The 25443-nt window shown below is 42.2% G+C and overlaps 2 protein-coding genes across 4 annotated transcripts in view; one reads left to right on the forward strand and one right to left on the reverse strand.

Annotated features, from left to right (window-relative positions):
• fam13a (family with sequence similarity 13 member A) overlaps positions 1-20969 on the forward strand; it is a 62015-nt gene extending 41046 nt beyond the window's left edge. The window contains exons 13-25 of one of the 2 annotated variants that reach the window (XM_030054361.1): positions 3304-3377; positions 3765-3804; positions 9705-9858; positions 14691-14907; positions 15012-15153; positions 15394-15475; positions 15591-15796; positions 15949-16032; positions 16744-16839; positions 17947-18030; positions 18761-18957; positions 19151-19252; positions 19423-20969. In XM_030054361.1, coding sequence (XP_029910221.1) covers positions 3304-3377; positions 3765-3804; positions 9705-9858; positions 14691-14907; positions 15012-15153; positions 15394-15475; positions 15591-15796; positions 15949-16032; positions 16744-16839; positions 17947-18030; positions 18761-18957; positions 19151-19252; positions 19423-19546 — 1602 coding nt within the window. In that variant the 3' untranslated portion in view covers positions 19547-20969. The remainder of the gene's footprint in view (positions 1-3303; positions 3378-3764; positions 3805-9704; positions 9859-14690; positions 14908-15011; positions 15154-15393; positions 15476-15590; positions 15797-15948; positions 16033-16743; positions 16840-17946; positions 18031-18760; positions 18958-19150; positions 19253-19422) is intronic. The other variant, XM_030054368.1, reaches the window with a different exon arrangement.
• A 194-nt stretch (positions 20970-21163) lies between these two features.
• The window catches only part of herc3 (HECT and RLD domain containing E3 ubiquitin protein ligase 3), a 31939-nt gene continuing 27659 nt past the window's right edge, over positions 21164-25443 (reverse strand). Inside the window, exons 24-26 of one of the 2 annotated variants that reach the window (XM_030050378.1) lie at positions 24791-24893; positions 23805-24014; positions 21164-23771 (exon numbers count right to left, since the gene is read on the reverse strand). In XM_030050378.1, the coding sequence (XP_029906238.1) occupies positions 23806-24014; positions 24791-24893 (312 nt within the window). In that variant the 3' untranslated portion in view covers positions 21164-23771; position 23805. Of the gene's footprint in view, positions 24015-24790; positions 24894-25443 lie in introns of both variants that reach the window. The other variant, XM_030050370.1, reaches the window with a different exon arrangement.

Here is a 25443-nt window from a genome sequence, read left to right on the forward strand (position 1 = left end):
ATGTCAATTAGAGTTACAGGTGAGTGACAGCAGTCAAACTATTTTAGCTAAGAGATATTTATAATAATAATAATAATAATAATAATAATAAAAACATTTAGTTGTTTATAGTGCAGAAATATACCAACCTGGGTGCAGGTCCCTAAAGTCTTAAAAAGACTCAACTTTATAAACGTAAGGTCTTCAAAGTAATTAAATTTGAATTGAGGTGAGGTGAGGTCTTGATATCAACATTTTATCTAATTTCATTTGTCCATCCTCTTCATCTAGTACGTCTGCATCAGAGTAAACATTACTCATGCTCTCTAAGCTGAGCCCATGCTTGCCTTTAAACTTACCTGTCATTCTTACCTGTAGAGCAAAATCCAAGAAAGTCCCTGTACGTACCTGTCCCAAGCTCTTGAAAAAGTGGATATTTTTTAGATATATTACAGTAGCAGGTTGCCATCTAACCTAAAGGAAGCTGTCATAGTAACACTTCATAGACTCATCTAGTTGATAACCGACCATATTTGTACCTAAAAACGACCTCTGCACTGGAACAAATATGTACTTACTTGCAATGTTTATTCCTAAAATGGGGGAATGATTTGTCCAAGCAATTGCTGCAAATTTTGCTGAATTTATTGTTTAAATGATCCTTAAAAAGCAGATTTACCTCTCTGATACCTGTAGACGCTCTAGTCTATTAGCTATAATAGTTACTTGTGTTTTGGTAAACGTTGATAACACTACAAGTTTAATGTTAATCAGTATCTTGCAATATCTTGTAAACAAGCTTGTTTATGTGGTTTAAAGTGGTCAAGCATCAACACAGTTCACAGATTTCCTCCTTTTATTGTGGCTGTGATATAGATAGATTGTGAAAACATAAACAAGATTCAGTGTTTTCTGCCAGTGTGCCGTGTAGCTCACATTCCCTGTGCTCCTCATTTCTATGAGTCACTCAAAGTGCAGTTTACAAGAAACGCTAAATGGGGACAGAGACAACATGAAAGATGACAGGAAGAGGCATGGGCATCAGTTATACAGGGGCCTAATGGTTCCTCGTAATTCCCATCATACGTGACATGGTGAACATGCTGTGCTAATTGCCAACCTCACATTTCAGAGACACTGCAGATGTAAAGGCAGGTTGTCAGAGTGCTTTTACGAGAGTGCAGTAGCTTTTATCCACTGAGGATGATATACCGTAGAGTGGCTCATCCTCTCAGTTGTCATCATGTGGATACTTGAGACCACAAGTGTTCCCAGTGCTGTTTGACGGTGCACACTTTGTACAGAATATTTATGCCCTCTCAAGTAAAAATAATTGAGGTTAAGTACTTCTAAAATGTTAGTTTTATTGCTATTTTTTGGTTTGTTTTAAAGAGTCAGACGTTTTATACCCGTGGCTTTGTTCAGCAGCTGGCTTGCTGAAGTAGATCCTGCCATATTTTTGTATCTATCTTAGGTGCACACAATACAACCAGATAAAAAAAAATACCCGGTCAGCTACTTGTAGCCTGGCAGCAAGCTGAAGATGCAGTGAGTCATGGCCAGTAAAGCAGCAGCACAGGGAGAGCTCAATACGGAGAGAGTGAGGACAGGCTGTGAAGCATTTTGGCTTAAGTAATATGATCCAATCTGTGCACACTCTCTTTACACTATAGCCGCCTTGTGTGATTGTGTGTGCAAGCAAGTTGAATAATTATTCACACAGTTGGCTCATAAATCATCCATGTTAATTTAAGGCACAGATGTAGGGCACGCTATCCCAGCGGGTGGCTGTTGGAAATAGGTTTGTGGTTTCACACACTTGAGAAGCAAGTTTTTGTTTTCCCTCCATACCATTACGTTATGTAAGATGGCACATAGCACTTTGACATGCATACTGTATATGATAACTGGCACTGGTTTCATCACAACTGGCTGGGCAGGCGGTATGCTGAGTGGCTGATAGCAGAGGTTTGGCTGTGATGTTAGCGGCGGTCAGTGTGTGTGTATGAACAAGCTTGTTTTGTCAAGGGCCGATGAGTGTAATCAGTGGCTCTAAAGTACTGAGGGCTTTTCCAGGTAGTGATGCATTGTACACTGCAACACACACGTATGGACTTTAATATCCCCATGGGGAAATTTGTCTTGAACTAAACTTTTCGTTTCAAGTCCCAGGTCACTACGTTGTATGGAATGGTTTTCAGTTTTTCTAAGTACAAAGGCTAATTTAAAAGTGCTCTGTGCAAGCCTGATAATCAGACTGAATCACCCTTCCATTTCCACTTTACTATTGAGGCTGAAATTGCCCACATATTCGACGATATGTGTAGGCAGAGGAATTTGAATCCCATTAACCAATCACCAGCAGAGTAGCGACTGACATGTCCACCTGCTGTGTCACAGTTTTCTGTTGACACGGTAGCTGCTTTAGCCAGATTACAGCGCTATTTCAAATCATTGTAGCTTAGTAACTTTAGCTACCTACATAAATGTCAGTCCGTGTTGACACTTTGTGCTGTTAATAAGTAAATCTGTTGGTGAAAGGGGGTTATAACAAATGCAAGAGCTCTTTATTGCCAAATAGCCAGTGAAAAACATTTGGACGAACAGTTCGGTGAGGTTGGGCTAATTCTAACAAACAGGCCAGGGGTCGTCACCAGCGGGACAAGTTCCTCTTTCAGAAATGTCTTCAGTACATGATGTTGTGCTGCTTTGAGTGTTTTAAGCTTTCATTTATTTAAAACAATGTTGATAGCAGCTTCTATAACTTTGTCATCCATTTTCTAGTGTTAACTAATATGCTTTAGCACAGCTCGATTACTTCAACCATGTTTGCCCTGCCTTGAAACAGTGTTGATTGGTCCGATCAGTTTTTCAACTGAGAAATCACAGTTGAAGTGAGCAACACCAGACCCACTGAATCGCTCAAAAAATTTTTTTAAGTGCTTGAAAAAAAAAAAGAACTTGAAAATCATAAGTCTTGAACCAGGCTAGCACTGTGCAAATTCAGTGGTACCATTTATTGACTAAAGAAGTGTAAAGCACAACATTTAGTGGTTGGGTCTACACAGTTCTTATCATCAGCAGACTCACAAATAGATCACATGCTTATTCCACGTTTTTCATTTGCTGAGTTTAAACAGTCCTCACTTCAGTCGATCTTTAATTGCCCATATTGAAATCCTAAAAAAGGCAGTCTACATTTTTGTGGTTCACTCTCTAAATCTGTTCATATAAGCATAATGCCAAAGCACATTATAATTTCAAAATAGGTTGTGCCATTTTGATCAAATCAGCAACATTCTGATGTTATATGTATTTTTCCAGTTGAAGGAATGCACAGACGTGTCAGGAACACGTGACAAACCTGGAGCAAACAACATGGAGATATTTGAGAAAGGGTAAGCATTGCAGGATCCTAACTTCAGTCCCTCAGAAGGCTTGGCATACCTCATTCAAGTAGTATAACTTTCTGACCACTTTCACCCTTTTACATGAATACCAAGGTTAGCCAAATGGATCTTAATATCTGACAGCAGAAACCAATCTGTTATCTCATGAGATCTGTTTTCCATACCATGATGTTTACAATGCACCTTTTACCTGATTAACATGTGAAATGCTGCCGAGAGAGGCAACAAGGGCCAGATTGTGTATCTAAACTGTTCTTGTGTTCCTGAGGCTACTGTCTATAAGATAAACACCTTTACTGGATACAAAGGGTCAAAGGTGCTCTCCTAAAGTGGTAGAGCAGGTTTATAAATATGCTTTGTCTACCTTATTTTCAGGAATGACAGCTCAAGGAAAGATGGCCATGCTCCTCCACAGGTATGTCCTAGTTTGCATGAATTCTCAGTCTCTCTCCCTCTCTATACGTTTTTGTGTCTTTCCTCACGCTTTTGTTTCAGCACATCTACTTCCATGTCCCCCTCCACCCCCCACACACCACTCTTTTATATGTGATATTGTCAGCAAACAGATTGTGGATCTGCACTGCCATGTGCATGCTGCTAGTGAGAGATAATGCCTGAGTCTCAGATGGCAGGGAGATGGATGTGGGAGGGAGAGGAGGAGGGAGGGAGTGAAGGAGAGGAGTGGGTATTTGGAAGTGCTGGGAAGAAAACTACTCGTGCTTGTTTATGACCTATGTGCCACTGAACGTGTGAATATTCACGACAACCATGTTGCTCCCTTACTCACCGATACTATGAGGAACTACCATGTGACTGTTTTTGAAGGCAATGTTACACCAGTGCAGCTCTGCTGCAGTCACTGACAAAGATTAGAGCTGCTCATTTTGTCAAAGAAAGATTTTAGCATCATTGCAAAAAGGGAATTTCCTCTGGGAATCAATAAAGAAGCTGTTACATAATAAGTTATTCAGCTGTTTAAAAAACATGGAAAGTAGGGCTGGACGATATGGTTAAAGTCAGTATCACAATACTCATTAGGGATTTTTTTATGCATATCACAAAATGACACATGTATAATCATGTTTATTATTAATTATGAATGAATGTTCATCCCACTGAACAAAACAGTCATGCAAGGTATCATGTTGAACATTTTTAAACAGTTTTTAAATAAAAAGGGGACAGTCAGTTTAGACATGAGAATTGTGTGTCTTTGATTTGATTTTGGACAATATTATCATGGTATGATTCTCCTGAAAGACGATAAATGATGTTGAATTAACGCCCGGCCCTTGTGGAGTCTACCTTACAGCAGAGACACGTTTAGCATACCTACGGTATAATATCAAAATGCCACTGTGGTTGCTGGTGGTGCGAGCAGATGGGGGAAACAAGCAAGTCAGCCTCTCCATCTGCTTGTCTACAGTATTAATCTGGACCAGGACCAGCGGACAGAATTATACAGCGCTGCACCAATATGGTGGAATCCTTTTCTGCACGGCCCAGATGGATTTCTGTGGCGTCCATGCCGCAGCTCTGCCACCACCCGCAAACTGTGCCACTGACAAGCCATCTGGAGCCGTTGTGGCACCGCTCTGAGTGGCAGGCTGGTGCCACAACCTCTCAGCTGGGCATTAATGCCCAGGCTACTCAGTCAGGCCTTCTTTGCCTAAATTATTGTCGGTCGGATTAATTGATAGATTGATCCTGAGTAAGTTGTACAATTATCCTGAACCTCTGTCCCTCACAGGGCGTGTGTGTGTGTGTGTGTGTGTGTGTGTGTGTGTGTGTGTGTGCGTGTGTGTGCGTGTGTGTGTGTAACCTTATAATACCTTATAACAGCAGGAGATTCATTTGGTCAAGGTGCACATATGCATCCTCACAGAAGCATAAAACATAAAACTGGCCTTAACAAACCACAGCAGAAATTCTTAAACTATACTTCTGCCTGTTACTACCGCCTCTCCTTCACACACCCACATACATGTAATAATAACAAAAGGATGTATTTAAAATATATAAAATGCACAAAATGAACCAATATTCAATATAAAGTCAAATGAGGCAAGCTTGTGTCAAAAAATTTCTTCAGCATCAGATTACAGGCCAATTACAGGTCATATATGCCCTAACCTAAACCAACTAGACACAGGTAGATAGGTGTGTGTGTGTGTGTGTGTGTGTGTGTGTGTGAGTATTTTAAAATGAGAAGGGTTGAGAAAGATTTCCATGGCATAAATACTGTGGAAAAGCCCTAAGCTATAACACAAAAAGCTTATATGGGGCTAAATCCTCCACACACAGTGTGTATGTGTCTGTGTGCGTGTGTGTGTGTGTGTGTGTGTGTGTGTGTGTGTGTGTGTGTGTGTGTGTGTGTGTGTGTGTGCCCCAGGTCACATGCATGTCTGTGTGCCATCTCAGCAATATTCTCCTTAAATTCCTCCATGTGTTTGTTTATACACTGTGTATAATCCCCCCAAACAGAGCTTAATCATTGTCTAATGCACCCCCCCCCCCCCCCCCCCCCCCCGCCCCCGCCCCCCCACCACACACACACACACACACACACACACACACACACACACACACACACACACACAGCTCTATATAGCTCTGTCTTGTCCTGCTCTGCCCCAGCTGCTCCGGGACCTCTAGTGATGATGTAATCATGGCACAAGTGCAGTGATTTGAACCCAGTGGCTTATGTACCAGGAAACGACGTGCATCATAAAGAGTGCTGATCGCCGTGTGTAAATGCACACAAGATTTATATTTTAACACAGCATGGTTAGTTACTATGAGCCACATAACATCCTGTACTCACATTAATCCATGGTGATACTTTTCGGCTCATTTGTAAATGGTGTTACGCAGCATTTCCAAAACTGATGTTCCAGTGGGGGCTTTCATGGGGAGCTTTTATCATTGTTCACACTGATGACATGTTGCGCAGATACTGGCCAATCAATAAGCTAATTCATCAAGTGAAAGTGACTTGGTTCAGATATTTATTCCTCTAAGGACTGTACTGCACATATAGAGATGAACAGATATTCAATAGGCTGCCTGTATCAGTTTCTCTGACAGCCACATTACTGCTTTACTTCACTTTACTCATGCACGGTGTTGACAGTTGAACCCTGCTGACACATGATGTTTACACTACGCTATTTGACATCTATAGTTTAAAGGAGAACAAATCTCTACCACGACACCAAGACCTACACACCAAGAGTAACCTTTTGGTAACACCATACCCGCTGGCTTACTGTATGTCCCAGGATGCCACATGCATCACACGAGCGCTGACCCCTGTTTATACATGCACATAAGATTTATATTTCAACACAGCATAGCATAGTATAACATCCTGTACTCACATTAATCCTTGCTGATACTTTTTGGCTCAGCTGTAAATGGTGTTACGTAGCACATCCTAGACTGATGATCCAGTTGGGCCTTTCAGCGACTCTGCTTATGATTGTCCTATTTACAGTAATAACATATTGAGCAGATGCTAGTTGAGCAATAAGCTAAACAAGTAAGGAAACTAATCATCAGGTGAAAGTGACTTGTCCTTAAATTTAAAAGGGCTGTTATCAAATCCCATCATTCATTAAAGGACTACACTCCACATATATACTGTAGATGAGGAGATACTCAATAGGCTACCTGTATCAGTTCCTCCTATAGCCACACTGGTGCTTTACCTTACCTTTTATGCAGGGGTCCAATGTGCTAATCCAGGTGTTGGCAAATAATTCAGACAGAATTTGACTCTTGAACTCTGCTGGCACATAATGTTTACATTATGCCGGTAAAAAGTTACAAACCATGCCAAATTAACCTTATAGTTTGATAACACTGAACCCAGTGACTTCTGTACTATGAAATAACTTACATCATAAGAGTGCTGACCCCCGTGTGTAAATGCACATAAGATTTATATTTTAACGCAGCATGCTTACTTCTATGGGCCACGTAACATCCATTAATCCATGATGATACTTTTCGGCTCATTTTTAAATGGTGTTACGTAGCATTTCCAAAACTGATGTTTCAGTGGGGGCTTTCAGCTGCTCTGATTGTGATTATGACCTCCCCAAACAGACTTGGTTGTGTTTTCTCTATTCCATGTTTCTGTTGATCTGTATGCCTGTGTGTGTGTTTGTGAGCAGGATATCTCTAAAAGTTATGAGTGAAATTGCATTAAACTTTGTAGAAAGGCTGGTCTTCTTCAGGTCAGGTCTTCTTGTAGCAATTCTCCTTGTCAGGATTGTTCTGTTTACACTAATGACAGCAGATACTGGCCAATTTGTAAACCAAGCAAGTAGGATAAACTAATCATCGGGTGAAAGTGACTTAACCCAGGTAGGTCTACTGTCAGATCCCATGATTCATTAAAGAACTTTACTTTGAACAGGATAGTTTTTTTCATCCTCATTTGCATATAAAGGCTTTAACAACCAAGGGCCAATTGTTCAAAACAATCTAAAGGTCACTTTAGAGTGTGCACACACTGCTTTCAATGCTGTCTTGGGATCAGTAGGCCACCGCGCATCATAACCATCTCTGCTATGGCCCGGGGGAGTCTTCTTTTTCACGACCGTAATGAATCGTCCATATTGTAACTGCATGGCCACCACAAGCTGTGCAGGTTATTTATTTGAGTGATGATTTGTTTGTGTACGTGCTGTATCTACAAGTTGTTTCAGCTAAACCTGTCATTCCCTTGAAATTCAAGTAGAGCTGTGTGTGTCTGTGGATGTGCCTGTATCCGTGCTGAGGGGGCCTTGATGTGACTGAGTGGGTATGCAGCGGGGGTGAGGGGGGCCTTGGGGGGAAGTGTCGTGGAATTTTACCACAAAAACAGTTACAGTAAATGCTCCGTGGGGGAAATTTCCATTATTATTTGGTCACCGCATGCACATTCACTGCCGAGCACCGGTGTGTAATGCCACTTTATATCAACCAACATCACATCAAAGTTATTTCAACACTTAACAGCTGAGGGGACTTGATAATTCCCCTTTATTGGCTCTGTGCCCCCTGCCTCAACTCATACACACGCACACACACAAGCACGTAGGCACACAACGTGGACTAAATGTGCTGCTTCTCATAATCTCTTATAAAGCTGCCAATGACAGTACAGTTTTGCTAAGAAAAAACAAAACAAAACAAACAAACAAAAAACAGTGTGTTGTAACTGATTGTTAATAGTGTTTAAAGTGTTCCCCTTCCCGTAAGTAGTCTGTGGCATTTGTGAGGGCTAGTAGCAGTTGCGTCTTGATCTGTTTTTTCCTAAAAATAGCTTGGTCCCACGCCCAGAGAAAGGAAATGGGACCCCACAGGCTTAGCGCTAAGTGGTCCGTGAACACGCTCTGAGTACATGACCAGCTGAATACGTTGTTTCGCAAAATTATTTACTTACTAGGGCAGCAATAACTGGTTTTTATCATGTTGGCCACAAAGCCATATCCAACTGGTTATGTAGAGAGTGAAGTGGTGAAGGGTGAATAGGCAGTGTTTGCTGAGTGGGTTAGAAAAGCAGGAATGGTGATGGTGGCCGTGGGTGTGAAAAGGTTGAAGAGGGGGAGATGAAAAGGTGATGGATAGTGTGTAAAAACACGGGGAGGGGGGATGAGTCGTGAAAAAGCAGAGGTAGCAGGGAGAAGAGAGGTCAGGTGGATTGAGGGAGTGTTTGGGTGATAGTCAGAAAAGACAGAAGGTATGCACTGTCTCTGGTCCAAGGTGAAGGTTTGTCTGCACAGAGAGCTGGATAGAGGGAAATCACTCAGTAAACCTACGTGCATTGGCTAACAATCTGTCTGCTTTCCTTTTCCAGACCTCCCCAACGTGCCCTCCCCCTCTCTTTTTTTTCTTTCCCCCGCTTCTGCTCTTGCTACTGTGAAACAAACAACTCCAAAGCAGCACCGGGGTGGGGAATAATATGCATGGCGAGCGAGAGCAAGAAGGCAGGGAAGAATACTGTAGAGAGCTAGCCAAGGGAGGGAGAAAAATAAGAGAGCAGGAGGGAGGGAGCGAGGACAGGGAGGGGTGTGGGAATCCAGTGGGTGAAAGAGTAGGCGGAGTCAACCCCTCTCTCCCTCATACACACACAGGCACCCACAGCCACAGACAGATGGGCGGATGTTTTGGCCAGCCAAGTCAGCCAATCAGGAGCAAGGAGCAGCCCCCCTGGTAGGGCAGGGCTTGTCTGAGGGACTGTGTGGCTCAACTTAAAGAGTGTGCTCGCTGTCTGTCTGGTCATCGTTGTTGAGCGCTCTTTTCCTTTCTCTCATGGTTGTGCAGACGTTAAGGATGAAAATTCAGGAGTCGCCCGTCACTTGTGACATGGGGAGAGTGGGCAGCGGAGGGGTGCGTGGCTCGGATTCAGAATGCGAGAGCTGCGAAGATGTACCCCGGCTGGACCTGACAGCACTGACCGAGGACAACAACTGGGGAGGTGAGTCCAGTCCAGAGTCGCTGTTCTTCCATACACATAGGCGTAGACTTTTTCATGCACATATCATTGCATTTATATCATTTGGAATAGGTCTAAAAGTAACTGGCATATGCACAATTTCACACATACACACATACACACACACACACACACACACACACACACACACACATACACACACAGACACACACACACACACACACACACACACACAACCCACAACCCACTCACTCCTCTCCACCCAGTTCTGCACATGGGTGTCTGGGTAGCAGCTGCACACCTTCTGCTGTCTCTCCTCCTCCTCCTCCTTCTCCTCCTCCTCTGCCTCCTCCCTTGATGTCTCCTTTGCATCTCCTGCAGAACTTAATTGTGAAACATCCGTAAGTTCTCTTCTCTAGCCCACTCTATCTGGTGGACAAACAACACTAGAGACATGTTGTTTGCTGGGCTGGCAAGAGGAAGCGCAGTATTTGCGTTCGGTTTGTAGTTTTGTCATGTGTTGCTGTCGTGTTAGAACACATGGGAAACTCAAAATGTTTTTATCTCCAAGTAGAAAATCAGAGGATATATCATAGCACGGCCTCTAGTTATTCAGGGAGTAAACAATGAGTGTTTACTCTGGCATATTTGCATGTGTCTGCCATGTTTCTGCTCCCCAGTGGAAGTTATTCGGCAGTTTCTGTCACTGAATGGTTTCCAGACCTGCTGTGAATGACTGCTGCTGTAATCACAAGTTAAAAGTAATCATTAAAGGGCAGGACGAACACTGATAACACTCCGCTAAAGCTTGGCTTGTGTTTGAATAGATTGATCCCAGTAGACATTTGAAAGCGTAGCCTCTATTTAAAAGTAAATTTTTTTGTTATTTTCTGAAGAGCATGTGTTGTTGTTGATTGTGATGTGTGTGTGTGTGTGTGGTGTGTGTGGTGTGTGTGTGTGTGTGTGTGTGTGTGTGTATGTTTGTACATGTGTGTTTGGTTGCAGCTTTGCACAGGCCAAGACTTAGATGCATGTAATGAAACGAGTCTAGTTATTTATTAATGCAGAGTTATCCGATCTCATTGCTAATGCATCGTTTATAAAAATAGCCAGCAGCATTCTATTATTCATTTGTCTCTTGCAGCTCTTAAAACGCATGAAACAAAAGGCATGTTCCCAAACCTCTTTCCAGTTTAACAGTCAAACAATAAACCATGTTTTTTCATGCAGGGTTGAAGTTTGGGCAGGAGGGAAATCTCACAATTGGTGTGCAATTGCTGGGAGTTTGTGATTGTTTTGTTAGGACGTTGCGACAAAGCGGAGGTGGGTGGAGGTTTTTGTTGCTGTGCATAGCAGTGAAAGCCAAGCAGTTTCCTGAATTGTCAAGCTCTGTTTGTATTGGAATGATTGCCAACAGGTTCACGGTTAAACATGCTGACAGTTAACATGCATGTTTTGGCATGTATTGACATCATTTCACTGCATCGCTGGTCTTCTCTCGCACCACCATTTCCTTCAGTTCACTGTTGACGTAGCAGTCTTGCCGTGGGGCAGAAAAGGGTCACACCTTGAAGAATATATTGCTCTATGGAATAAATCACTCACCTCCTACAGCCTCGTGTTTTGATCCTGTGCAGGCACAGCCATCACAACTGTACTTTTTGGAGCTCTCTAGTGGCCAGATCTGAAAAATAAAACATTACAGAGTAGGGTAGGGCGATATGTTCAAAATGACCAAATACCTCAGTACCAATATTGCTGTGACATTGTATGCATGACTGTTGGTGCTTCACCAAATATTTACATAATGAGAGCTTTGATAAGTGATTTTTTTGATAAACATATACAAAAATTTCTGATTAAAAGGCATTTTGATAAATGCTAGTGATTTCATGCAAATAAAGAGCAACTAGAACAGTCATGTGAGTTCAGAAAATTACATCACTTTACTGTAATGCATCTTTTAAAACCAGGAAAAGATAACACTTATAGCATATCATGATATTACAGTATCCAAAATCCCAGACAATTCTAGTCTCACATCACAATATCGATATAATACCAATATATTGCCCAGCCCTGACAGAGCTCTGTTAGAGACTGTTGGCTGTTGCTTTGCTGAATTTGCTCCAAACAGGCGGCGAGTCAGTTAGTGAAATATTGCCTCTGAACTAACAAACAGTCCAGCTGTATCCAAGGCCACTACCAGTAGTCTGCATGAAGGTTTGTTGTTAGCTGTTGTGGTTCAGTTCAATATGGTATGTGATGTCTGTGTGTGTGTGCGTGCGTGTGCGTGTGTTTGTAATAAAGATGTACTTTCCATCGAGGCCGGGTGGGGTGCAGACAGGGAAGCTGTGTACAGTCCTTCAGGAAATTTATAATCCAGGTGCTGTTGTGTGCAGATGCCGCTTGACATCACAGCAATGTTTTGCATGGGGTTCACTCACCCCCTCTTTCTGTTCCCACTCGTTTTGTCCTGAGTGCATAACTGAGCTGGCGGAAGCAAAGACACCACAGGGGGGCGGTTTGATCGGCTGTGACAGGCTGTTTCCATATCACCAGACGTATCTCTCCTAGGTGCTGGCTGCCAGGGTTGATGTTCAGGTCCTTTGAAGCCTTAGAAAGAGCAGGGCTTGCTGTAGCACGAGCTGTGATTGCATGCAGGAATTCTAAATGTTGAACTTGAAAATCGTTAGTGTGGAGGTGTTTTTTTGTTTTTTTAAGCTGATGCATTATACTTCATCAAGCAAACAAATTTATGCTCATGGAAAAAAACAGTCACTAAATACTAAAACTTAATAAATAATAATAATAATAATAAATAAGGTTGGATCAGCGGACGTGGGTGTATATCTGTATAATACAAATAGACAAAAGGGTGGATGCAATTGTGTAGGAAAGGGTGTGAGACCTTTGTCCCAGTACAGTTTGTGCCAGCCTCTGTCATGGTGACCAAATATTCTCCTCTGGCCTGTCCTCCTGTCCGCCTGCCAGGGATGGTGGAGTTGCTCAAAATAAAAAAGACATTAACAGGAACCTGAACTGGAGGAGAGAATGCCTATAAGCTCAACTGCCTCATGGGCAAGCTTCAACTTTACAGAAATGAATGTTTTATTTTTTTTTTTTATTTTGCCCATTTTTGATGCAGACAGGAGGATAATGCTCGTGCGTTCCTCCATTTCTATTGTGGTTTTGGTTTTTGTGCACACTGTGTACTCTGGTTCTCTTCCGTTCTCATCTCTTCCTCTTGTTCTTTCCTTCCCCGCCTCCCCTCACCCTTTTGCTGCACTAGATTCTCCCTTCTTAAACACCCCGTTCCTTGATTTCAGAAACATATTCCGGACAAGTTGTTGTGATGGTAAGTGTAATGTTACATCGCGATTTTAGGTTGAGTTGCCTCTTTCTGCGTGACCTTATCCACTACTTGGCAACATCACTAAAAAGAACAATTTGGATCATTGTGGCCAAGCACGTAGCAAGATGGCAGACTGGCATGTTTCCTTGTTTCATTAGGCGATTCCTGAACACTCAGTTGATTTAAAGGCTTCATTTTAAATGCCATGGTGCCGTACTGGCCAGCTATAATGTGCTCTAGTCGAGATAATGAGTCGAGGAGCACATTCAGTTTGATTGAGAGTTTCACCTGCTGCTGTGAGTAGCCCTGCGGCGAGTCCTAACATGCTAGGAGCTGCTACTTCTTAAACTGCACGTACCTCGAAGTACAGGAGGTCCCCAGGGACTCCGAAGCTGGAATTTGAGCTAAGTCGCTTCACGTATGCCCCAACTCACCCCAGCTTAAAAAAACATGCATGTGCAGTTTTGGAGTGGGTGTGCGTATTTTTATGAGTGGTTTCTTACACCTTGAATGTTTTTACTGACAGTTTCCCTCAGAGCTTGTTTTTACTCTCTCCATCTCCTCCCTCTATGTAACTGCTCTTCGGCATATTTCTGAGGTCTCTCAGCACCTGATGTTTTGGGACAATATCATCGTTTCTCCCTTTTTCTGTAAAATGTACACATATGGCTCCTGCTGAGCTCCAAGTTTTGACAGGGTTGCCACGTCTGTAGAAATGTACCTCCTTGGTAACAACATGCGTGGTTAAACAATCTTTTCTCTGCTTTCTGTTTCTCTCTTTCTCACTCTTTCCCTCTTTTCCTTGTCCATCTCTGTCTCTCAGGCACACGTGCGTGGAAAGCCACATTTTATCTCAGCCTCTCAGCATGTACAGTGGAAACTATAAACTCATGATTGTACCTTTCAACAGTGGTCACGCTCAGACATTATCCTGCAGAGAGCATCATAGTGGAGCCAGGCATTATTTATAGCCCAGGGATTGTCAGGGGTATCTGCATGGCTATTTGCACCAAACATAATTATTGTCAGATTGGAGTCTGTTACCAGGGGATGAACAGAGAGAGGGAGGATGGGCATATCTTAACTGCAGTTTCAGAGCAACATCTGTTACCGTCAAGCCCAGAGAAAGTTTTTTTTCCCACAACGGTCAGAGAGAGACTCACTCCATCATCCCCGCTGACCTTCACAATGCTAGGGAGGTGCAAAGAAGACGTTGCCAGGGAGGGAAAATGCCCCTAGAGGCATTCAGGGGAGACTAGGTTTTAATCCTCAGAGCCCAAGTAGCTTGGATTTTCCCAAAAGATCTTGGCCCATCTTACATTGTGCCTGCTCTTAGACCTCAGGGAACAAACAGATATGAACAGAAATGACTACCAGTTGCAGTTGTTTTGGAGTGGGACGACATTATGGACTTAAACAGCTCTAAACAACCACCACTTCTCCTGGTTTATGTGCCCATCTTCTCATCAGCCTGATTTTGTTTGTGTGTGTTACTCAGAACCAGTTCCGGCCTACTCATCGTGGCAGAGGGAGAGCATGGATCGCGAGGAAGCTCGGCTGTCCCCTCACGCTGGGGGGCGTCTCATTCGTCAGCTGCTGGAGGAGGACAGCGACCCCATGTTGTCCCCTCGCTTCTATGCCTACGGCCACTGCCAGCAGTACCTGGATGACACTGAAGTGCCACCCTCACCGCCAAATGCACACTCATTTGTCAGGTAAACACTTTACATGGTTTTCTGAGGTCCTGTGTGTAAGGTACAGTGCTGATTCTTTATAAATGTACTGTGTACGTTAATAACAATGTTACATGCCTCTTTAGTCGCAGGAGGAGTTCGTCTCTTGGCTCCTGTGATGATGAGAAAGAAGAGCTGACCTCAGCCCAGCTCACCAAGAGGATCCATGTACTCAAGAAAAAGATCCGCAAGTTTGAGGAGAAGTTTGAGGAGGAGCGCAAATACAGGGTAAGGGGTAACTTACCTATTCACTTACTGGAACATCAAATGCCACATAAAACAGAATCAAACAGATGCACTAGAGTTGCTTCTAAACAGAAAACAAAGTTCTGTCAGTAGATTGAAATTACTCACTATTAAGATGAGCTGAAAATGGAAAGAATGTGATCGATACAGATTAGATTATAGCCAGACAACACTGATGTGGGCTCCTCCTTTCCTCATTTCATTTGTGTTTTTATTATCCAGCCCTCCCACAGTGATAAAGCTGCAAACCCAGAGGTTCTAAGATGGGTGAATGAACTGGCCAAGCTTCGCAAAGATCTAAAAGGTAAGAATAAGCTGACACAGAAGTTAATGAGAAACGTATTAACTGCATTTTAGCCGATAAGTAAAAATGGATACCTCATGGTTATAACTTACTTCTTTGCTTTCCTCCTCACAAGAACACAAGCTGATGAAGTCTGAGGAGGATCTGCCGCCACTGACCCGCCAGCGCAGCAACACCCTACCCAAAAGCTTTGGCTCCCAGCTGGAGAAGAAGCCCCAGCAGGAGAAAGCACCTAAGCCCCCTGTGGAGAGCACCCTGGAGGTGGTCTTGAACAAACTACAGGAGAAAAGGGAGGAAGTGGGCCGCCCGGAAGACATCAAAGTAAGGCCATGGTGACACCACACACAGCACATATTTCTTGTCCACACCATGCTTAATCATGTGTAAATCAAACATTAGCAATGCTTCTGCTGAATCAGATCAATCAGCCATTTATGGGATGTGCTGACTCACTTCCTGTCCTCTGCTGGCAGGATATGACACGGGAGCAGATCGGAGCAGAGAAGGTAGCCCTGCAGAAAGCTCTTCTGCACTACGAGAGCATACACGGGAGACCAGTAAGTCATCCCGTCTTTTACAGCATACCTGAAAAAAAAAAAACCTGAGCCATAACTGAAAAACAACACAGACTCATGTATTTCTCCTACAAAGGACAGACTATAAGACCCCCCCCCCCCGCCAGCTTTGTTGGCTCAACACAGTAAATCTTGCTTGATTGTGACCTAGATTGCAAATCATGAGTGAATAATGTCTCACACCAGCATCTGTGTACACATGCATCCAGATAGTATTCACTATGTGTGTGCATTTGCCAAACCTTAAAGGGTCTAGACACTGATATGATTTCAGAACTGTTCCTATTAAATACTTATCTCTATTGATGCAATGCAGTTTAATCTTTACTTTGCGAAAACGGTAAACATGTCATGCTCATACCTTGTTACAGTAGTTAAAGGACACTTGAACAGTAAAGAAACTGACACATACCTTGTTTGATGTCAGACCAAACATAATTGGAGTAATTGCACAGTCTAATCCCTGCTAGTATAGTCATAAATCAGGAAGTGCAGCTGACCTTGTTATCACCCCCCATCCCTCATCATGCTGTGTGCCTCAGTGGTTTATGTTTAATGGTTGTCATGCTGCAAAAAAAAAAAAATGGACTGAGGACTTGTAATGAATATTGGTCCAGTCTAGGTTGCCTTCTAGTCTAGCAGTCTAACAGTCTAATGTATTGCCTTCATTTATTTTCCTTCTTGCTTGTTTAGGTTACCAAGAGTGAGAGACAAATCATGAAGCCGTTGTACGACAGATACCGCCTGGTCAAGCAGATCCTGTGCAGAGCTTCCACTATCCCTGTTATTGTAAGTGTCGCTTTTCAGTTTATCTTCCTAACCCCCCTTCATTTTCTCTGCAGCTGCCATTATTGTCCAGCGGCTCTTTGACAAGCAAGTGGCAAAAATGACCACATAGTCAAAACTGACCAAAGAGCCAGAGCGTCAAGCCTCTCTGGACACTTAATCCCAGCTAATGTTTGCCCCAGCTTTCCTGTGCGCAGTGGGAACTGGTGGCAGTCGTGCCAGAAACGTGTTATCTCACCTTCAAGGCCAACACTAAGTCCTGTTTTAGCGGCTCAGTGGATCCACGGGTCTTAAAGGAGCTCACAGGTGGCAGACAGAGTTCACGGTAGCTCAGGTGGCCATGAGGAAATGACAAAGCAAGAGAGGAGTGCAGGACGGGGTCACAAATCTCCTCCTGTGAAGAGGCCAGCTGAGCTCTTATCTGATATGAGGATTAGCTTGCTTTGGATTGGATTTATCAGTCAGAGACAGATAAATAAACAGCAATCAGTATTATTAATGTCTTTTTTGAATATTACTTTCAGTGACATCATAAACTGCATCAAGCAATTCTGCCTCCACATCAGTACATTTGCTTCCATAATCCTAGATTTCTTATATTAAAATATTCTGTACATTTTGGTTATATAAGATAGGATCTGTGCCGTATTCTGGCCCTGCAATATGTCTGTTATATAATGCATGACCTCTAATTCCCATAATGTAAATCTGAACCACTGGCATAAATTATTTCATACAGTAGATGTGTCACAGCGTTATTAAGGGTCAAAACATGCCGGGGCTAATCCCAGAGCTTGAGTGCTTTTATTTCCCTATTTTTGAGTATTTCAGTGCACCAGAATCACTTATCAGTATTATTCTCAGGCTTTTGTGTTTGGATGAGCATTCCGTCGCAATGTTAGGGTTTCAAAATTAAAACCATTTGGATCTCCCATGGAAGAAAGCCAAAATGCAAGGTGATGTTCAGCTGTGTAAATGACACTCAGCCTTGAGGCAGAAAACCTGGTGCAAAGCTGGATTCCAATCTGGTGGTTTCTCATGGCCTTGCTGTAAATATCAGGGTGAGTCAGCTTCACGGCGGTAACAACTCCTTCTCAACCATTACCACAGGGCTCTCCCTCCAGCAAGCGCAGAGGTCCGCTCCTTCAGCCCATTATCGAGGGCGAACCCTCACTCTTCTTCGATGATATCAAGGTGAAGAGCTGCTGCTTGACTAATCAGTCATCAGACCTCCCCACCCCGCCCTGTTCAACTCACCACCTTTTACCCTGCAACTGAACCTGATTGCTGCCTGTTGATTGGGCAGTTGCCTGTTCTCCTGTTTGACCAGCATTGCTCGAAGTTGTGAATCAGTAGCTGCCTTTGTCTAATATTTTAGTTGCTGTGTTGCTGCCTTTGTCTAGTATTTTAGTTGGTGTGTTGCTGCCTTTGGTCCAAAAGTATGAACATTTGCAAGCAAACATGGTGTGTGTGTGTGTGTGCGCAACCCAACAAATAATCTAATCATGCAACAATTTAAACTGCTCACTTCATGTTATTGTTTATTTCTCCCTGTAGTTGTGCTTATGAATTCAGATCATACTCAATTATAGCTGGCTCAGGACTGTTAAACACCATCTGTTTACACTGTGAAATGGGTGTCTGCTAGTTAACTGCCTTCATTCCCCCATCTGTAACTACCAATGATTCACCCTGCAGGGAGTTAGACTTTGATCACAAAGGAGAGCCATGGAAATGCATTTTGAACTATATTGTACTGTGGTGATTTTTTAACCCCATGCGACTAACAATGCATGATTCCCATAGACTACAGTGTTAAACCCTGAAGGTCAGCTGGCAGCCTGGGGTGTTAATCAGTCACACCCCAGCACAATGCACGATTGCCATGCCTTAGCCAGCATTTAACCTTTGTCTGGTCCTTCAGGAGGAAGAGGACGGCTCTGAGGACGACGGAGACTCCAAGACCCAGTTCACGGTCACCGTCCGGCCCGACCTCAGCATGCTCGGCTTCCTGGACCAGATGGAGGAGGAAATGGATGGCTTTATTTCACCTGTGGATGAACTTTCACCCTCTAAAAACACTACTGACATGAGGCTGTCCAACCTGCACTCTGCCACCATGTAAGCAAGAGTCTTTTCTGATCTGAGCATGAGAAGGATATCTGGAATTATCTGCTCAGTGTTTAACTATGTAGACAGCCGCCATGGTTCAAGGATCTACAATGAAATTGTCAGCTGCCAGCACGCTCAGCTGTTGAGTTTATGTTTAAACGCTGAGATACCTAACGTTGTGTTTCCCGCTGTCCCCTCACAGGCAGGAGCTCGTGGAGCAACTGCAAGAGACCAGGGAGGAGAAAAAGCGAATCCGCAAAAATCTTAGAGAGTTTGAGGACCAGTTCTTCAGGCAAAATGGAAGGTAAAGAGAGAATTGATTGAATTCCTTGTTCATGAGTCACACAGAAAAAGATATCATGCATGATACATTTTGTGCATCGTACATAGATCCCCATTTACGAGCACTACAGCAACTTTGAATGCTGTCCACTCTTTTAATGTTTGTCTTCCACCCACTTTTTGTTTCCATAGAAATGTGCAGAAGGAAGACCGCTCCCCCTTGGCAGTGGAGTATAATGAATACAAGCATGTCAAAGCCAAGCTGCGGCTGCTGGAAGTTCTCATCAGCAAAAGAGACTCAACTAAGTTCATCTAATAAACTGAGGACTCAGAGAACTGAGGCTTAGTTTCCAGAGATGCGAGCAATTTTACAACAGCCACCGAAAGAAAATCTATCACACACCTCACCCTTTAGGAAGTGTTTTTGTTTCTTTCTTTCTTTTGTGCCATCTGTGCCATTCATGTTTTTTGTCTTGAGGAAATGCCTACATGTTGCCCTGTTAATCTGTCCTATGGAGCACAGCACAGCTTCCTCTGGAGCCTGGAGAGAGCTACTGACCCGAGCTCAATCCAAACAGACGTGAAGGTGCTGCCCTAGAGGCTGCCAGATGTTACCTGCTCCCACCTGACAAGCAGATTTCCAAATCCTCTCATGTGCAGAGGTGGAAATTTCTCAAGACTAAGCAAGACTAAATGCGCATTACACGGATAACCTAAATTATTCTCAGCAAAGAATCATACATGTAGTGATGATAATTTATTTCTATCCTTTTGAATGTTTGTACTGTTGGGATGGACATTTTTAATGGAGCAGAAAAGTTATTTTCTCATGCTATAGAAGTCTTAACAACCTTCAAAGTAAATAATAGATTTGAAATGATTGCTATTTTTAAAGAGGATTTTGTAATGAAGTACATTTTTGTGTATTTTTGTAAGGGAGACAGTTGCCATTAAACCAATCAGTTTAACAGTATTGGCTAAATGGATGGCTCATCCACTTAACAGTAATTACAATTTTTGCCACCATTTATTACAAGGCTGAGTGTCTGAGATAAAAAAAAAAAAAAATCCTACCTTAGAAAACACTCTGTACTATTGTACACTTTTTATGTTGTTTTGTTACTTCTCTAGAAGTGAAACCTAGTAACATTTTTTCTTGAGTATTTCCTCACTAAAAGAAGTGGTTCCGTTTTATGTCAATATGATCCAAAGATGACTCAGATTACACACCAAAATAGTGTAGAAGAGCATTATATTCAGTAACATAGCTTATTTTTTGTGATCACTGGTAACTTGTTATGCATTTGCCTGTATATTTTTGCATTGGTGTTTTTTCCTATCCATGTAAAATAAGCTATTTCTTGTCTTGAAATCACTGTTAATGATTTTACTCACACTGATCAACATTGACAAAGGCCATTTAGTCATTGACTGTTTGAGCCTGTTTGGATGACAGAAATGGTCGCAGAAGCTCAGTACACAGCCCTCTGTATTCCATAAGGCTGCTATACTTCAAGTAATTAATTGTTCTCTGTAAATATGGATCATGGTCTGTGTTTACATCTCTGTGAGTTCAGCACATCTCTCCTTTATTTCTCCAAAATGAATAATGAACAGTGTGAATTTTGTTTTATGAATGTAAACACTGGCAGGCTTGATGAATTTGGGTGTGTACATTTTAGTACATAAATTCTATTTGTATTTTGTATATAATATAAATGAAAACATATTTTTACTGACTTTTGTGTCATGTGGTTTTACATTTTGTGTGTTTGTGACTGAGTCAGCATGAACATTCAGGTTGGTGATGTTTATTTGAGGGGAGAGATTTGAACTTCTGTTTCTCTACATTCATTATGCACTACCTTTCAATACATTTTTTAAAAGCCTCATGATTGGAAGTACGAAGAAGGCAAAAAAAAAAAAAAAACCATGAGGTGAAATAAAGTTTTATTTGCTCAGGGAAAAAAACAGGTAAATAAAAATAATGTCATCCATTTAAAAAGGTAAAAAAAAGTATGTACTTGCAACCACACAATTACAGCAACTACTAAGCCCTTGTTTGCATACACTGAACATGAAATATACTCCACATGACCTGGAATCGCTGCTCTTCTGTGATCTAATAATTAAATACTGTGGAAATGTTTTCCCCATGCATGCTGGGCAGCAGGTGAACCAGCAGGCTTCCCTGTGCTTCACATTCTCAATAACCTCAGAGCCCTGTTGAGCATCAGCCAGTAAGGATGACGGCGTATTCGCTGTTCACATGCTGTCAGGCTACGAGATACTGCAACAAGGGCATGAGCTGAATCAGCAAAGTCACTATGGTATTGTTAAGGGAAAACCTGAGGCAATGGGAATTTCAGGAACGAAATGAAAACAATTGCTATCTTTAATAATGAACGGCTGAGGTTCAACCATGTCATCATGCAAAAGGTTTTTGCACATCAGCAATTTTATGATACAAGTAATTGAAAATGCAATTATTTTGAATTTTTGTGGCACACAACTTATTCAAAGTGAAAATCTACTGTGTGGACGAACATACACACCTTGTTCCGTTTGGACTGAATTGCATAATAGTTCCTGAGAGAGAGAATACAACCTAAATACCTTAGCAGGGATGCCAGTGTCCCCAAGTGAACCACACTCTATGCTAACGGTTCCTAAATCCACCCTACATCCACAAATGTCGTATACTGAAGTGACTGGGTCTGTTTTGCTGGCAGAAATTGGCAGAATTAAAATTTTCTGGACAAAAATACTGAACATATTTTTACCAGTGATGCAACCATTAAACTAGTCGGGTATGTGCTTCTGCATCTTGTAGTTGGATGTATTTGGATTATGTAGCTTCACATATAGATTTCCTTTAGTTTGGTGGAATACACAGCTATGTGTAGAATTCAGACAAAAATCCAAAATCAATACATTTTTCGCTTTAGCCTTCAGAGGGTGCAAAATATTAAGAGGTGCACAAACCTTTGCATAGGACTACTGTCTGCCAGAGAAACACTGGCATTGTAACTTAGGTCGACTGAATGAAGGTGTAGACTCGGTGTTCATGCAGTTTAGAGCTAAGGAACAACAGGAATTCTCCAGAAACACTCCTGATATGTTTGGTGTTTGTCACTGCAGTGACCTCAAATGAACGGCCAAGGGTTATCACTACATTACTGGGCTGTTTAGATTATTATTGCTAAATGGGTGTCCCAATGCAGCCTGGGCACAGGGCACATCAAGATACTTATCATCTGCACTCATTTCGCTTAAACTGTCCAAAAATGAAACGACTGTTATATGAAATATACAAAAAAATTATTTGCAAGACCATTTCACACAACGGACCCGATGCACTACCTAATGGAACATCAGCATTTTGCATTAGGAGGAAGTGTATAGTATTTGCTAGTAGAAATACATATCAGGGCAGTACTAGGGGAACCACAGATATGACAGATATACCAACTGACTGACTACAGATATATTCAGTTATATCCAGCATAGCTGGGTCATCTGCCCAATGTTAAATATGCAATTATCAATCTGCTGTCCCGGCACAAATCTCACAGATTATTTGATTATTCTTAATCTGTGATTCGGGAATCAAACTAATTACAATTATTATATCTGTGTTGTTTGTATATTTAGTCTTGAATGATGATCACGTTTTTGCTTTCACTCAACAACATGCACACAGACAACATCCAATAGAAATGAATAAAAAAAAGTCAGCTTTCTCATGTCCAGATGATTTGCTGTGGAAGGCAATATTGTTGAATGCAGATTCAAGAATCAAACCAGCTGCTCTGTCAATCCACAGCGACAACAAACAAGCGATTGTGTGTAACTAGGACAGCATGCTGACCGCATTTTATCCTGCATCTGCTTGCCTGCTGCTGAATGATGGATTCTTCGTTTGTCTGCTGTCCCTTTTACTGATCCAGAACCAGGCAGAGGACATGCTGGTGTCCAAATTCCAAAGGGTCACATTTGTGAGTGTAACTCCCAACATCAAGGATAGAGGTTATACTGCAAATTCCATTTACTTACATATATCTAGTTTAATCTTTCAAAAAAATAACCTTTCTACTCAATAAATTAAAATAACAAAACAAAAGACATAATGTTCCAAACCTGTCCCAACTATTCTGTAAGGTGAAAATTAGAATTTAAGGAATTAAATAAAAAAATCCACAGCATTGCAAAAAAACAAAACAAACAACAAAAAACTCCCAACTGTACAACACCCAAAGCAATAATAATAATAATAATGATAATAATAATAATAACAACAATAATAATAATGATCTGCATTTACATAGACTTTCATGTGCTCATTCGTTTTCTTTCTTACTACCCTTCTGATTCCCCATCTCTGACAATCTTGTAATGGTTAACAGCATATAGGGAAAGTGACCTCACTGTGTCCCACACACCCCTGCAACACCTCGCCACTTCTCCAGCACTCGTGAAAGGGAGGGCTTTGCTAATAAAGTGCGTTAACGATGGTGCGGATACCCCGACTCCCTGCACCGCTCAGCCAGCGGCCCGCCGGCTCCACAGCAGGCCTCAGACCAGGCTGAAGCCCTCGTACTGCTCCACAGCTTGGGTGAGACGGCGGCGCAGGATCTCTTTGGTCTGGTAGCGGGGCATGTCCAGCAGGTTGTAGCAGGTGTGGGCCACCGGCAGGTAGTGCTCCTCTGCAGAGGTGGACTGGATGACGATACGCAGGCTCTCCATGCCATGGATGGGTATGCGGTCGCTACCCGTTAGGAACACTACAGGTGGGAGAGACAAAGGCTGGACTCAGCACTAAGCCTGGGGTGACAGCCAACTACAACAAATGTTGCAACACTTGCACAATATGAGATATTTTCTATAATACCAAAATAAAGTCAAGTAAAACAAAATAAAATAAAACAGATTTTTTGAAACACTGGGTTGATGTTGGTTTTGGGTGAACACAGCCACTGAAATCGTCTGTTTGGATATTACCAAAGCCTTGTTAACACCCAAAGGACTGTGGCCCAACAAAAGCAGACAGAAATTAAATGATGATATTAGCAGCCATATGCAATATTTTCTACAATATCAAAATCAAATCAAACCAAATAAAACAAAACAAACAAACAAACAACAACAAACAAATGTTTTGAAATGCTGAGTTGATATTAGTTTGGATGAACACTGACACTGAGTTTGTCTGCAAAGCCCCTCCTAGACCCCTCTACCCTTGTGAGAGCTCAGGGCCACCTGAGGAAACCCGAGGTTTTCAAACATATCATTGTGCATTTGTTCTGTATTTTTGGATGAATCAGAATCAGAATCAAAAAGACTTTATTGATCCCCAAGGGTAAATAAAGTAGAGGGGGAAAAGTAGTAGAGGACAGCAAAGTCATTGAAAAGGGGAAAAAAAAGACTCCAGAGTATTGAAGCTGAATGTGGTGATTCTGTGTCTCGACACACTGAACACTATTCCTAAAATGTCTGAGGGCGAGAGAATTGGAGTAGAGATTGTGACGCAGATATAGTGATGAGGCAATTAAATACTTACATAAGAACTGCTTCTTTTTTTCCAGAGGGAACTCGTGGAAGACCTCCCAAAACATTCTCACTGTTGGGTGAGTTGCTGTGTACTCCCCTTTGTAAACGGCATTCTGGAAAAGGAAGCGGAAAGCGGGAGGAAAGACAAACAATGCGGTGATGACTTTTTCTTGTTTTACCATCGACAAGGCTGTTCCATCTCTGGCAAAAAACATTTCCACACAAATTCTTCAGAGACCTGCTTTTGTGCTTTTGTGTGTGTGTGTGTGTGTGTGTTTTCCTTCCCTGCTCCAATACCAGCATTCAGATTTCATGCCAATTCCTCACTTTTGCCTCCATCAGTGTGAAAGACTCTGGCTTACATAAGAATCCCTATCAGATGCTGCAGCACATGATATGTTGAAATGTGCAAACCAATGATGTGTGTATACAACAATCAACAAGCACCCACTCAACTTTTGAGAAAATGTTTCATATGTTCATATTTTCAATGTAAATATTAAAGTAGTAATGTTATAGGCCTAGCCTGCACTTTGAACATATCATTTTTATCATTAGAAAGCTATAAAACCCTATAGCAGAATATACAATTTAATATTTCTTTGAGTTTGCACAGTTTGGTGATCACACTTTTTGCCCCTCGATGGAAAAGTTGTGGGTTGG

The sequence above is a fragment of the Myripristis murdjan genome, chromosome 1, assembly GCF_902150065.1.
Source record: "Myripristis murdjan chromosome 1, fMyrMur1.1, whole genome shotgun sequence".
NCBI lineage: Eukaryota > Metazoa > Chordata > Actinopteri > Holocentriformes > Holocentridae > Myripristis > Myripristis murdjan.